This window comes from Gavialis gangeticus, unplaced genomic scaffold (assembly GCF_001723915.1).
Source record: "Gavialis gangeticus isolate Ggan-Ray unplaced genomic scaffold, GavGan_comp1, whole genome shotgun sequence".
Lineage (NCBI taxonomy): Eukaryota > Metazoa > Chordata > Crocodylia > Gavialidae > Gavialis > Gavialis gangeticus.
The window spans coordinates 145,968,873-145,984,674 of NW_017729024.1; the positions used below are offsets into that span (position 1 = coordinate 145,968,873).

The 15,802-nt window shown below is 46.1% G+C and overlaps 1 protein-coding gene across 1 annotated transcript in view; it reads left to right on the forward strand.

The window, feature by feature from the left end:
• Positions 1-14,229, forward strand: part of LOC109298256 (granzyme A-like) — a 15,966-nt gene extending 1,737 nt beyond the window's left edge. The window contains exons 3-5 of the mRNA XM_019518318.1: positions 1,368-1,515; positions 8,433-8,699; positions 12,726-14,229. Of these exons, the coding sequence (XP_019373863.1) occupies positions 1,368-1,515; positions 8,433-8,699; positions 12,726-12,878 (568 nt within the window). The 3' untranslated portion in view covers positions 12,879-14,229. The remainder of the gene's footprint in view (positions 1-1,367; positions 1,516-8,432; positions 8,700-12,725) is intronic.
• The last annotated feature ends 1,573 nt before the right edge of the window (positions 14,230-15,802 follow it).

A 15,802-nucleotide genomic window follows, 5' to 3' on the forward strand; every position in this document is an offset into this window, starting at 1 on the left:
TGAAACCTGACTTTTTTGGCGTATCTGGGAAAATGAAAGAATTCAGGGCTGATTCCTCAGTTTGATGAATCCAGCCTCAAAATTTGAAGCCGTTCATTGCAAAACCTTAACATTTCCAAAATATTTTCTTTTTTTTATGTGGCTGGAACAATCCATTGAATTTCACACAGGTACTAGAATTGTTTTAGGTTGAGAGTTTATTCATGAGCACTAATTGCATGTGCCCAAGATGCCCTGTTTTCCTTCATTTCTTTATTAAAAACTTAATCCTGTACTGACTGAAATTAAGTCCTGTTGATTTCAGTGATCCAGGTGATCTGGGCTACAACCCCAATTCCACAGGGTTCTTACACCTATCCCTAAGCTGAAGTTTGTGAGTTGCCCCACTGATTTCTTTTGAGACTGCTCTCAAGCTTAAAATCAGGCACATAAATTTAAGTACAATGCTGAATCCACTGACAGCAGTGGAAAAATTTCTCCACACTGAATTCAGGCATCATTATACAGATCATACTTCCAATCGAGTGGAAATTTGCCCTAACGAAGCCCTAAGAGGACAGACTTTAAAGTTTTATTTTGGAGTTAAGTCACAGTAAAGAAAAATGTATATAATTTCCAACTGGAAAATAACTTTTATATAAAAATTAGTATTAGCATTTTTCTTAGCAAGAGCCTTACACCTAAGGACAATATAATACAGAAAAACAGAGCCCTGACAAATGAACTCACTTCTGGGAGCAAAAAATATGTTCACCTTATATTGAAACTGATAGATTGATTGGCTGGATATATGTATTTAGAATTTTGGATGGAATATAAGCCCCTATAGTTCAGGGAATAATCCAGCCTCTAATTAATGGGCAAGTAATTTCTGTATGGAAGTTTTATTTCATAACCACCTATACAGATTTTCTTTTTGCTTATTGGCAAGTATTTGGTATGGCTATCACTGCTGACAAGAGATGAGACTAGATATACACCACTCTTCTGATCAGTATGTTAGTTTCTATGTTCTTAGATGAATTAGCATGGAATAGCAGTCTCATATTTCAGTCTAATGTACATATTTAATATACAATATATTATTTTTGTATGTGAAACACTTATGTCCTTCTTACTTCAAAAGGCAGACAAGAATCTACTCAAACTTCAGGTTTATTTAGGTATAAATAATTTGCATAAAATTGCAAGGCTATACATCAATCTGACATGTATATTTAAGGAAATACTAACTTTTTTAAAATAATGGCTTTTTAATATGAATATAAGATGAAAATATGAGTTTGATATTACCTGGCTCTATTATTCTTCAATATGTTGCTAAGCTCTGTCATGACTTTCTGGTACTGGATTTTGTTTGCATACAGAATGGGAAGATCAGAACTTAAAGTTGTTCTTGGAGTCCATCAACCATCCATAGCTGAAAAAGAACAGCAGATATTTAAGGTTTTGAGGCACTGTTCCAATCCCCAGTTTAACTCTTCTTCCAAAGAAAACGACATAATGCTCCTTAAGGTATTCTGCTAATTGCTATTATACTATTACAAAAGCAATTTTCCAATGATCATTTTGGCTATGTGTCTGTATTAAAGGAAACATTACTTTAAAAGCTGAGCAGTGCCATGGGACATTCAGCTTCTGGCTTTGCTCTTCTAGACAAAGTTATAGGAGCACTGGCAGCCATTGGAATTGATACCCATTTTCTGCTCTGCAACTCCCTTTAACTCATTGAGTCCAGAACCACTTCAGAAATTCCTACTATTCTTTCTGTTGTATGTTTCAAAGTCTACTTGAGATACTTAACTGTTCAGTACTAGAGTTTATTGTGCAGTAAGCACACATGTCTATAAGTATGCATGCTGACTGTGCAGTAGAAAACCCTAATTGCAAGTAAATTTGATGCCCATGAATGCAGGTACAGGTACTCCTCACTTAATGTTGTCCTGGTTAACATGGTTCCATTATTACATCACTGATCTATTAGCGAACATACCCGTTTACAGTCGTGCAATGTTCAGTAATAACACTGTTTGGCTGCCTGCTAGTTGGTAACCACTGTGACATAATGAGATTCACTTAACATCATTTTGCTCAAAGTCGCATTTTTCTGAGAATGTAACTAGGATGTTGAGAAAGGAGTAGCTGTATCATATTTATTTACGATTAGTTACTGTGCAGTAATGCATGTATAGATGCAACCCAGGAGCAAAATTGCTCCCAGGTCAGCTCTGTCACTAGGGGGTTGACCTGAGGCTAGCCCAAGGGATTCTGGTTGGAAGCCTCTCCTGCCCCAGGGCTGGGCTGACTATGGCAGCCCCTGCTTCAGGCCCTTAAAAGCCTGCAGGCACTCAGAGCCCTGGGACACACAAGCAGGTATCCTGAGGGCACTCCCAGCCCCTGTGTCCCTGGGCAGGCGGCAGGATAGCCACACCATGGTGCCTGCACCCTGGCACTGCTGCCTGGCACCACAGTGCTGTGTGGTCAGTTGGGACCTAGCTTCATCCCCCGGACTCTTTCTGAGTCTCATGGGTTCTCATGCATGTGCAGACTGCTGCCTAGAAGCAGCCTGGTGGGGGTCTAGGTGCCTGGTGTAGGACTGTATAAGTCAGGGCAGGAGTAGGCAGGCAGAGTCTCCAGTGTTGAGAGGTGGGACCACCATGGCACCCAGTTGCAGGTCTAGCACCCCTGGCATGAAGGGGCCACTCTGCACCAGGGCTGGCATGGCAGAGTTCCTGACAATGCGGGTGTCATGGGTGCTGTCCACCCAACCAGCACTCAAGTGCGTGAAGGACCCATGGTAGTCCATGACAGCCTGTGCACCACAGAATGAAAGCCTGTTCAGCTGTAATAGGGGCAGTCTCTGTGGGGCAGGCAGGTGATGGGAATGTGGGTCCTGTCCAGGGTCCCCATGCACTGGGGGAATTCCAGGGCATGGAACACCCCTCCCCCCCACCAAGGGATCATGCATGTGGAGCACCGTGTCCCTCAGCACATCCCGGATGGCCTCCTGGTGGTGGCTTTGCCCATGTCAAACAGGTGGCTGATGTACCACAGGCTGGCAGATGTACCATATGACAAGCTTCAGCAGGGTGCGGGCCAGCTGGGTGTCTGTGGGAAGGGGTGGCCACATGTCAGTGTCCTGCTGCTCCAGGTGTCACTGGAGCTGCTCCAGGATATCCCAGAAGGTGGCTCAGGTCACCTTGAAGCCTCCAGTCACTACTTGTCATCTTGCAAGCTGCCACCAGTCCAGCCTGGCCCGGAGAGCCCAGAGGCAGCAGGGCTAGAGGCCTAGGAAGGCAATGGCAGCCCCAGTGGTGGCATTATGGAGCCCATCATTGGCATCCTTACCAGGGTCCAGTTAGGTGGACGGGGTTAAGATGGTAGGTGTGCTGCTGTGGCCTTGGGATGATGGGCAGGCAGGTGGTCGCTATGCATGGAGGAGCTGGGAAGGGTGAGATGGCTGTGGGCTGGGCAGCAGTCAGCACAGTGGGTCAGTAGGGCTGGTGCAGTGACTAGCAGGAGCCTGGGGCACTGATCGTTGATGCCAGGGCCATAACATGGGGAGGCAGAGGCAGCAGGAAGAGCAATGCTGCATGCTATCCCTGCGCTGTGCACACTGCTTCTGGCCAGGGAGGTGGCTGGCCAGAGAGTAGTGAGCGGGGCTGGCTTTTGAAGAGGGCTGCCAGATGTTGGCAGCTGCAGCCAGAGCCTGGAGCTCTCCCTGGTGGTGGTAGGGGCCCATTCCAGGGCCCTGGGAAGTGGGAGCAGATTTGCAGCAAATCTGCTCCTGCGTCCCTGCACATATAGCCACCTGCCTGGCCCCATTTACTCGCAAGTAATTTACTCATGAGTAAACTAGCGCTGCAGCAAATGCACATGTACATGTGCATTTGCTGCAGCGCTAGTTTACTCATGAGTAAACTAGCGCTGCAGCAAATGCACATGTACATGTGCATTTGCTGCAGCGCTAGTTTACTCATGAGTAAACTAGCGCTGCAGCAAATGCACATGTACATGTGCATTTGCTGCAGCGCTAGTTTACTCATGAGTAAACTAGCGCTGCAGCAAATGCACATGTACATGTGCCCACTGACACCATGGAGGCAAAGTAATCTGGACTGTATCTGTCATCCAAGTGACTATGCAAAAACAGGGAGATATTTTGGATGGGAGAAAAGTGAACTGTTGTCAGGACCTCTGTTGACAGTCAAAACTGACCAGTAAGATAGGATTGTAAGTGAATGATCCAAAGTGTCTGAAAAATACGTTATCCTAGAGCAGTGGTCATCAACCTTTTTAGGCTTATGGCACTTTTCCATACCTTTTCTAAATTTAGCAGCGCCCTTTTTTTTCCAGGAGGTGTATGTGGGGCTGGACTGGGAAGTAACTATGACAGGAGGGGGTACATGTAAACCTAATGAAGGAAAGAGAGGCATGTGGGGCAGTTTCATCTGGCTGCAGCAGTGGCAGTATTGGCAGTGCCACCACTGCAGCACCCCTAAAAGGGTTTTCTGGCACTCCAGTTGAAAAACACTGTCCTAGAGCAATGCTTATTTAGGCAAAACCTGAAATTACTCATGTGTTCATCAAAAAGTCATTTATATTAAAAGTCAAAACTGTGCTTGTAAAAATTGAGTATATATAGTATGTAAGGAAAATGATTGGCTTCTGAAATAAATGCAGTGTTATATGAAAAAAATATTAGTCGGGTAGTCACTAAGACTATTTAATCTTCAGATGCTATTAGCAATCTAGCATGGGAGTGATAGGTTTAGGAGATTTCAGGCAAATTAGTGAACAGAATCAGTCATCAGTTCAAAAGCAAAGGAACAAGCAATTAAATGGTGAATTTCATATACTGGTTTTTGAGAATTTCACAGACCAGATGCTTGTTGCTGGAAAAATACCATTCCTTCCTTGTGATCTGTAGTTGTCAACAGCTAACTTGCTCAACATTGACTTCAGCAGTAACATTATTCTTCCAGTTTTCACTATAGACCACCTTATGGCAGAGAGGAGTTAGCATATTTGTTTGATTTTCATTTGAAGGGCTCATACTGGTGATTTAAGAGCAAGCCTGGCATATAAAAGCCAGTGAATCATGTGAAACTTAAACAGTTTAAATACTTCTGAACCTTTCAGAGTTTAGAACAATGACTTGTAACCTGTTGCAGTTGTGGCAAACCTTTCACAGGAGGTTTGTCTACACGTGCATTTGATCTGGTACCAGTTTATTTGAGAGTAAGCTACTCATGAGTAAACACCCCTGGGGCAGGTGTCTACACATGCAAGGATGTGGGAACAAATTTGCTGCTCCTAGCAACAAAACTGCTCTCACTTATGTGGCTCTGCAATGGGTCCCTGCTGCCACCAGAGGGAGGTCAAGGCTCCAGCTGCTGCTGGCAGCCATTTTTTCAAGGCAACCCCACTCCCTATTCCCTGGCCAGCTGTTTTTCTGGCCAGGAGCAGTGTGCAGTGGCTCTCTCACCACAGCCTCTGCCTCTCTGTGCCTTGACAGCACTTCCTGTGCCTTGACAGCACTTGCTCCTGGCACTGATGCCCAGTGCCCTGGGCTCCTGCTGGCTATGGTGCTGGTCCTGTTGGCCCCAGAGGGCCCCTGCAACCAAGGCCCTGGGTGAGCTGCACACCCACTAGTGGGGGCCAAGCACTGGATGTGAGAAGACTGGTGGACCACTTCCTCCCGCACTCCCCACTGTAGCCCACCTGGACAACCATGCCCGGATCCTCCCACCCCTCCCCCCATCGCCAGCACCATGATCACTGTGGACAGTACACAGAAAAACACTTTATTGCCCCTCTCCCTCCCCAACAACAGAACTCATCCCTGCTCCCTCTTCAACACCAGAGCCCCTCCACCATCCACCCTATCCACTACCCACAAAACACCCTCTTCCCCGTGTGAACTATGTACAAGTGAAGTGCTGTGCTTGTGTGCATGCCCCCCCAGAGTGGGTGACTGTGGGATGGGGCACCTAGGGGGTGGAGCCTGGGGACAGGCGGCCAGGACCACAGCCTCTGGCTGTTCCCTCATGGGTACACATACCAAAGTGAGCCCAACAGGCAGGGGCTTGCCTATTGGCAACAGTGGCTGCTTCTCCCCCAGTACGGGTGGCTGCCCCTCTGGCAGCTCATGACCAGGGCCAGCAGGGGTGGTGTGCAGTCCTGGCGCCACTGTAGGCAGCTGCAGATCCATGCCTACATGAAGTCGGGGCAAGCAGTGGGCCTGGGCCCAGGCATGGGGGGCTGGGTGGTGGGGAACCCAAGACGAGGGCCAGGGCAGGGGCTCCTGGCTCATGGAGCTGCTGGACTTCTGCCTAGGCCCATGGGGGTGGGGCTGCTGCTGGGTGGTGGGTGGCTACCAGGGGGCAGGTGGGACTAGGGTTGGGGACTAAGCAGACAGTGGCACAAATGTGACCTCCAGGGCCAGGATGGTGTCCAGCACACAGTGGTTGTCTTCTGTGGCCTGAACTGCCCTGGCCACAGAGGCACCCTGCTCCTGCAAGACATCCACATGGTCCTGCTCCAGGGCCAGAAGCTGCACCCTGAATTCCTGGTGTGCCTGGTCCCATGTGCCCTCATAGGCCATGTTCTCCTCCTGCCCCCTGTCCTGGCAGGTGATGTCTTCCGCCCACCACCTGTCCTGCTGGGTGATGTCCTCTGCCTGCCACGTCCATGCATCCACATTCCATCCAGTCCTCTGAGGCTGTCACCATCCAGTCTAGGAGGAGAGTTCAGGATCCTCCTCCTGTGGAGCTGGCACATCTGCAGGGCCCCAGCCATGGGCATGGGTGACCCTGAGGCCATATGCTGGTTGCCAACTGCAGCCTTTACCCCGTGTGCAGCTGCAGGGCCTGTAGAGCCATGAGAAAGAGGCTGTTTGTGAGAGTCTGCAACATTTCTGAGATGAGATGCTCTGTACCAGGGACCTGTGCACTTCCAGGTTTCAGATCGGGTGTCAGGAATGCGCAGGTGCCCACGGACCATGGTAAGTTGTCCAGGCAGGTCTGGGCCCAGGCAGCTGCAGGATGAGCCTCCCATCCCCAATTGCTTCCCAGGGGCTGGTGGGCTGTTGGGTGCTGGCCGTAGGCAGCCTGCCTCCTCTTCTCCCTTCCTAGGCTGGGACAGGCCTGGTTCCTGGAAGCACCTGCTACCATGGCTCCAGACCCCACTTCCCCCTTCTTCCTCCTGCAGGCCAGCTAGTCTCCTGTGCTGCTGTCAAGTCCCCAGTGCCTGGGCTTGGAGGGCATGGGGCTCCCAGATGAATGTGAGATGGACCCTGCCCCTGCCCTCCCCACAGGAGGGCCTCTCTGGGGAAGTGCCCTGGGGCCAGTCCTCTGCCCCCACACCAGTGCTGTGCCCTGAGCATACCCCTGCTGCACATGTTCCAGGTGCTGCACTATAAGTTGTTTGTGAGGACTGAGGGGTGCCCAACCTACTATGCCACGCTACTACTGATGGTCATGGCACCCTGTGTACAACTGCACACCTGGCAAGGGGCCCTGAGCTTTGATGGTGCAGGGGGAAGACAGCCAGCAATGGTCTGCAGGGCTGGACAAGATGGGCCTGGCAGCTGTGTGGCACTGTGGTGGGCAGGCTGGCACAGGTAGCCTGTGGCCTGTGCAGCAGTGCAGAGGCCAAGAGTTCCCCCAGGTTCCCTCCTGGTGTGCCCCAGGGCTCAAAATACTTGCAGGCTTTTAAGGGGCCTGCAGCTGAGGCCTCCACAGAGGCAGCCCAGCCCTGAGGCAGGAGAGGCTCCCAGCCTCTGGTTCCTGGGGCTGAGCTCATGCTGGCCCTCTAGTGGCAGGGCTGACTGGGAGCAAATTTGCTCCCAGTTGTTGTCTACCTGTGTGCTACTGCACATTTATTACTGTGAATAAATTTGATACTTGCATTTGCAGGTAGAAAATTTACTTGTGAGTAGTGAAGTTTACTGCACAGTAAGCATGTGCACATGTAGACGTGCACACTTACTGTACAGTAAACTACACTAAATGGCATTAAAGCGTCTCATGTAGATGCACCCACGGAGACTAATTTTTCCTAATCTATGCCTCCTGTGTTGTCTCTGATCATTTGTAGATTTTTCTTTTCACTGTTATTCCTTTTCTCTGTTGCTACAGGACACACAGCATTATCATTATGAGGTTTTCAGTTGAGCAACTTCTAGACTAATTACTATATACCTAGCTCATTCATCTCCACTGCTGCAAAACTGGGATAGAATCTTTCTGAACTTTAACTGGTGTAACTGAGCTCAGTATCTGTTCCTAAGGAATGTGAAAAGAATGATTTATTAGAAAGAAAAAACATTTTAATAGAAATCTCAACAACTGCTTAAAATAAGTGACCATTTTTTTTTACCTATCTGTATGGCACTGATCATTTTCCTCCTGTTTTTTTCACTCCCCCAGTTAAATGGTAGTGCAAATGTAAATCAATATGTGGCTCTTTTGCCCCTACCTTCATGTGATGAAGATATCAAAGCTGGAACAAAGTGCCAGGTGGCAGGCTGGGGACTCACATCTTCAGGGAAGCCCTCAAAGTATCTTAAGGAAGCAACTGTTAAAGTCATCAATAGGAAAACCTGCAGCAGAAACTATAAAAAACAAATAAAAATAACCAACAACATGTTGTGTGCTGGGTGGAATAATGCATTTTCAAAGAGTGATGCCTGTCAGGTGAGTGGTGAATTTGCAAGGTAGAGTGGAGATATTTTTAACAGCTTGTTTCTTTTTTACTCTAAATGACATAAAAGAGCACCTTACAATGGGTCTCTCTCAGAGTGTGTGCTTTTAACCATATTTACAATGGATTTTATTGTTTCCTACTCTGAGTTGGAGGTATTAAAATCACAGCTAAATCAATGTAAGAATGTAGTGCTTCTTTCTGCCACTATTTCTTGCTGTGACAAAATGGGCTCTGAATAATACCTGGAAGACTATCAAAAACCATAGAGGAATAATTAGGAACTTTCCACTTTACCAGAAATATAAAGGAGCCATGGAAGGATGAGAAAGTAGTCATCTCCACAAACATTCAGATGCCTTTTATGTGTGAAGGCATCCAATAATTCACTGATATTTTTGCTAAAGACATGAGAATCAAAGTTCCTAGCAAAACACCATCTTTATTCCTGTTATGAACATTGTGATATATCATATTTTCCCACATAGAACATGTTGAGTCTTTGAGGAGCTGAGCTACCTCAGGTTCATTTGGATCTGGACTTATGAGGTGAAGGATGCACGTACGTGTAACGGTTTGAACAGAGAATGAATTTATTGACTTGCGTCCCTTGGTTGATGGAGACGCAGGTTGTATTTGAACTTGACAACACAGCGTAACGGTTACAATGGCTTGCAAGCTGAAACGGTTGATAGCGGGGGTGGGATTTTACACCAAGGGGGAGCGGTGGTGGGAGACAGCGGCGAGCAGAAAGAGCAATGGTTGATCAGGCCGGTGCATACAACTTAACAGTTAGTCAGTTCTCGAAGCTTCTCCCCGAGCCTCGATGGGAGGAGGCCTTTACACAGGGAGTGACGCGGTTTAGCCAATCATGTTCAGCCGTTCGGCCCTCATGTCATTACCTTATTTGGCACAGACACACTTACTGAGGCAAGTGCCTCTCTGAGGTAACTGTTGCTATGAGGTTACTATGGGGGTCAGGGAGGTGCATGAGGCACAGAGCCAGCTTTTCAGCATGTCAGAACATATCCTGAAATATAATATGCACTTTATTTTTGAAAGGCAGAATGAACAAAATATTTTTTCCAGAGTTATGGCTGCACAGAGCAAGGATAGAGCCTAATTTTCAGCTGACTCACCCTCCCTTTCTGGCTTAACTAATGTTGAAACCCTAGCTACTGCTGAAGACTAATCTCCTTGGGTAGATTTATGGGTGGATTTTGGAGAGAGCTAAAGAGTCTCCAGGACTGTGAAACAGGAGGAGAGAAACCAGGCTTGGTTAGTAGACAGAAAAATTCCCCTAGGAAAAGTTAGCTTGATTAGCAGAGCATCAAAACAATTACAAAGAAGAGATGATTGCTAACTCATGTGGAGTGAAGAACAATGACCTATTAGTCAACTGACTCCCTTAGTTGCTTGAATAGCAGTACAATAGCTGTAGAGCAGGAATCAAAGGTGCTTCTATCCCAAACTGCTTCTATCACAGGGTACTTTTATCCCAGGCAGAAAATAAGCTTTTCCCACTTAATGCATGCATCTCAGTTGGGGGAAAATTGATTTTGGGGGAAAAGGTGTGTTGTATGTGAGAAAATATGGTCCTTCTTCTGGTAACAGTTATCACACAATATCTGCTCCATATGTATTTGGATAGTATTAGGATTTAATGGGCCTCAGGTACTCCTATACAACTCAAGTAAGCTATAACTAATTTAAATAGGCAATACTTATTTATACAAAACTAGGAAGGATGAGAAATAGGAAAGCAAATGTGCAGTAAATAATAAGTACCAGCCATCTGAAATATGCCACATTAAAGATCAAAAATATTATTTAAGACAGATTAACTACATAGTTTAGTAATGCCTTTAATCAAAGAGCCTCCCAAATAGTTAATTATTTAGCCGCAGACTCCCACTGTGAAACTGAGGGCACTTCTACATGTGCACTTAATGTGACTGAATACACTGAATATACACTGGCTCAATTTAAATAAACTAATCCTGACATCACTGTCTACACATGTGTTTAAGCACAATAGTTCACTGCTGCTAGATATCACATGTATCTGATGGGACTATCTGGCAGTGTAGAAAATTAGTTTACTGCACCTTAATTGCTGTGCACGTGTAGACTGTGACGCTTTACTGTGCAGCAAATTCTTCTGCTGCACAGTAAAGTGTCTTATATAGATGTACCCAGCCATGTGTTAATAGAATCATTTCACAGACAGGACTATCCAGGGGCTAGCGTTCCCCAAAGTGTTTACCAGGGAACCTGGTTTTCTCTGTTTAAAATTGGCAAAATCTCTTATTTAAAAAATAAATAAACCATGAATTCTCTGATTTAAAAAAAACCCAAATCCACAATTTTCTGTGATTTTAAAATGAAACACCACTATATAGGTATCAGTGGAACACAATGTTTTATTGATATACTTACAATTTTAAAGCAATTTGGAAACCTACCGGGGGTTCAATCACTACAATAAAATAAATTCTAAATACCTATAAATCTTGGTATTTGATTTGGGGTTTTTTTTTTATCATGGAAAATCAGAGCTCTCTCTGCCCCCTTTACTCATCGGGACATGGGTCCAGCTGTTGTTGTCCCCCCCTGCTGCTTTGTGGTGCACAGCAGTCCTGATATGCCAGTGACCTGCCCATGCCATTGTCCCTCACTCCCAAGCCACAGCCCCCCAGCCCTGCTGGTGCCCCTAACTGCCCACCTACAGCCCCCTGGCCTTGCCAGTGCACCTCACTCCCCACCCACAGCCTTCTGGGCCCTGCTGGTGCCCCTCATTCCTGACCAAAGTCCCCCCCCCCTTGCTGGTGCTTCTCACTCCCCAGCCCTGCCAGAAGGGCCAGGGCTATGGAGCCAGGGTCCTGGGTCTGCACCCCCCTGAACCCTCAGCAGACCCAGCTGCCACCTGCAGGAGGTGGCGGCTGCTGCAGTGGAGCATAGCATGGGGCCTGGCTCCCCCTCCCCCTGGGCAGTATGCCTGGAGCAGAACCTGTAGAGGGGCAGGGGTGCAGATGTGGGATGAAGGCTGTGGGAGCAGGGCTTCCTGACCTGCTGCCCTTTCACTCAGGGTCTCTGGAGCCCAGCTGGTGGGACCCAGCGCAGCAGGGTAGAGCAGGGTGGGGAGGTTTGTGCTGCTGCTGGGACCCCCGCAGCTCTATGGTGAGGCAACCCCTGCCTTCCTGGCAGCAGCAGGGGGATCAACTCCACATCACCCCCCTTGCTGCTGCTGCTGGCACGAGCCTCCCCACCCAGGTCCACTTTGCCCTGCTGTGCTGGGTCCCACCTGCTGGGCTGCAGAGGCCCTGGAGGGAGGGCAGCAGGGTGGGGAGCCCAGTGCCTTCAGTGGGCAGCCTGCATCCATCCCCACCCAGTGCACAAATCTGGGGGGCATGTGCCCCCCATTCCCCCCACCCCAAGAGTGCACACAGTGGCGGGAGTCCCCTTGCTGCCCCCCAGATGAGCCACCCATGGCTCAGTCCCACTTCTTCTGAGCCCTTCAGCTGCACATGACCCCAGGCTGCAAGCGCCAAGCAGCTCCCCAGCTGGGTGGCAGCATCCCCAGCCCCAGTTCCAGCCCTGCCCAGTTCCCTCCCTCACTACGGGGGCTTCATTCCCTCCCCCCAGCTTACCTGCAGGGAGCTGCAGGACCTGCTCTCTAGGCTGCCTGGCTGTCATGTACATGTGTGCCCCACACCTGACCACCCTCCTCCTGCTCCCCCCAGTTGCTTGCATGCTGGATCTCTGCTGGCCTGCAAGGGGAAACCTGTCTTTTCTCATGTTTTACTCCTTAAAGGAGGAAATCCAGGATTTTTCCTCCTTAAAATAAGAAAAATTGGGTTTTTCTCCTTAAAATGAAAAAATCTGGGTTTTACTATATTTTTCCATGGTGAATAGAAAACTTGGATCCTGGTGTTCACTCATTTGTAGCTGCCCAATTTTTGGGTGCTTATTTTGAGATTTTTAGGCACATACTATTAACACTGTATTTTATATTTTAGGGAGATTCAGGTGGGCCACTAATATGTTCTGGTAAGTACAGTGGAATCATTTCTTTTGGAAAAGGTTGTGGAAAAATGTGCAAACCTGGAGTTTATACACGACTGACAGAAAAATACCTTCACTGGATAAAGAAAATAATTGACAACTACTGAGAGCAATGGTGATCAGTTCTCACTTGCCAGTGACAGAGGCATTCACTTCAGTAACTGTCAATGAGCAAAACAATATTATGAGCACAACAAGTTATTTTGCATATTATTAATGCATTTCAATGTGTATGATGGTGAATCCTGTATAATACACTTTTTTTGGGCATCTCCTCTGATAAGAGGGCATCTCAAAATATCCCCAACCAGGCAGATCATAAACCTTTTCATCCCGTTTAGCAGACCACCTCTTTTATGCCTCTGTTTTTTGTCAGACTTCACCATGTTTTAAATGTTAACATTTTTTTAAAGTTAAGAAAACTCTTTAAACTTTAAAATTTGAAGCATGATGGCAGGATACTACTCACCATAGTCATCATGATTAGGGCTGGGGATTTTTTTGTGAATAGTTAATTTTTGAGAAATAGTTTATTCATCAAAATATGAACTTTCTGACTGATGGGAACTATTTGTTGAATAGATCCCATAAACATTTTCTCAGGGAAATCATTGAGACATATAATTTTGAAAAATTAAAAGTTCACTTTTGACCTGCTCCAAAATGAAATAGTTCAACTTATTTCAAAATATTTCATTTAAAAATAAAATTAAACTTATTTTAAAGGGTTAAAATATGAGAAAATCAACAAAAAATTCATTTCAGGTTGAATTGTGTTCAATTAACTTTTTTTTTCATTTTAGCAAGGAAAAAAATGTTGTTATAGGTCCACCCTAAATTATCCCCTCCACTCCCAATCTTTTTGGTTCAGGCCCCCGATTTAATAGATCAATTTTTCACACAATGCTAATTAGAACAATATTTTAATGCCTGAAATGCTGAAAAAAGAAGGAACATTCGTGTGCAAAAAGCAATTTTACTTTAAGTAAAAAAAAAAAAAAAAAGAAGTAATTTTACTTCTTTACCCTAATCAAACTTCCATCAAAGTGGCTGGGAGTTCATGAAAGTGGATCACCCAGAAAACCTGTCAACCTTCTAAGAATGGCCATATAGATAGCTGGGCATGTATCCATTGACTTTAGTCCTTTTTTATCAGTATTTTGGGAGAAGGATGAGTTCATATTCTTGATATGAAGAGTCTTATGGTTGTTTGATTGCTCTGCTCATGGGCAGAATTTTTGTCTTGGATGTTACAATTTTAAGATTTATAAAGTACCCCTAGATTGGTACTTTACCAGATAGGTAAGACATAAAATAAATATAAATAAATCATTGTTTGTGAGATTTATACAGATCTTGGTTCTGACCAGAAGTTGTGTGAGAGGAGACTTGATGGTGGAAATGTCAAAGCTGTGTTAACAGTCTGTCACATGGTGAAGCAAAATGCAAGCTCAAGGAGACAAGCCTCATTTTTCACTGATGGCAAATTGAAAGACTCTCACAGATCTCAATGCATTGGCTCAGGCCTAGAATGGAGACAGCATTAAGATGAAATATATATTTAAAACAACAAATAATAATACTCAGTTGTAAAACCTGTCTTTGGAAGATCTCTTTCTTCATTGGAAAAGAGTCCAGCACAGAGTGACAAAAATGATTAGGGGCCTGAGAGGCAAGATTTAGGAGGAAAGGCTATTTGGTTTGGAGAAGAAAAGGCTTTGGTGGGGGGGAGCGTGGATTTGAAAACAGTTTTCAAATACCTGAAGGGTGACTATAGAAAGGATGGAGATGGAGTTTTCTGTGCAGCCATAAGAGACAGAACTAGAAGCAAGGGCCTCAAAGTACAGCAAAGGAAATTTAAGTTGGCAACTAGGGTGAGTAAGAGGGTGGTCAAGCACCGGAACAGGCGACCTAGACAAGCTGTGGAGTCTCCAACCCTCGACATTTTCAAGAGCAGGTTGGACAGGCGTTTGGTTGGGATGGTTTAGTCAGCGTTAATCCTGCCTTGAGCAGGACACTGGACTAGAAGACTTTATGAAGTTCCTGCCACCGCTAACTGCCTATGATTTTACAACACAATAACAAATAGGAACTAAGTCTCCTGGAAACTCTGTGAAGTGGGTAAAAGATGTGTTGTTTATTTGCCCACCACCCTGGGTGGATCTGGGAACTGGACAAGAGGGAGATGCCACCAGCAAAGCAGGGGTGGTTTCATCCCACTTCTCCCTCTTTTCCTCCTCCACCCCTTTCTCCTGGTGGACAGATTATGCTGAAGTAAGGCAGAAGGGCTTTATTTTACGCTACCAAAATCACTAGTACTATGCCACTGGTTTCAATCAGTGTGGAGTCAGCCCCAAAGGACATAGACCAGACACTGCAAAAAAAAGTCTGAGAACTTGTGCAGCTTGTCACCAGCTGGGCCTCATTTGTAGGGCACAATGATAATTTTCAAAATGTCTGTGTTCCAAAGTGTGCTGTGGGAGAAGCATTATCACTTAACTGGCTGATGGTCTGCTTTCCACTTGAAAATACTATGGTGACATTCATGCTATAAATGCCTACATGTTGTAGAGATAAACATATCAAGTTCCCAAACAGCCAAACACAACTGTTTGTATCCACTACTCATGTCTTGGCAAAAGAGCATTGGTACAAGTTTTGTGGTTTCAAATTGTATCTTCAACAGGGATGTCAGGCTTTGGAAAATGTAGGCTTTTGTGCTGTAAATATACAGAGCTGGGAGTGCAGCCCAGTTGAGAGATGGAGAGCGGGTGTTTATTTCAGCACAACGCTGTTGGATGTAGCTTATGGCAGAATCTTCTGGTTTGCGTAGAACAATCAAAAAGCCCCCTGTGCAGTGGTGATTTTGGTTTACTAGGGACATGGCCTTAATCCACAAGAGGTAAGGTCTTAAAATCTACTATTCTGCAGACAATAAAGCTCTTTCTTCTGAGCAGAAGCAGCAATTCCAGAAATTCAGGTTATTTCTTGGCGGGATTTTGGTATCCTTGTATTTAGCATTACAATCCTT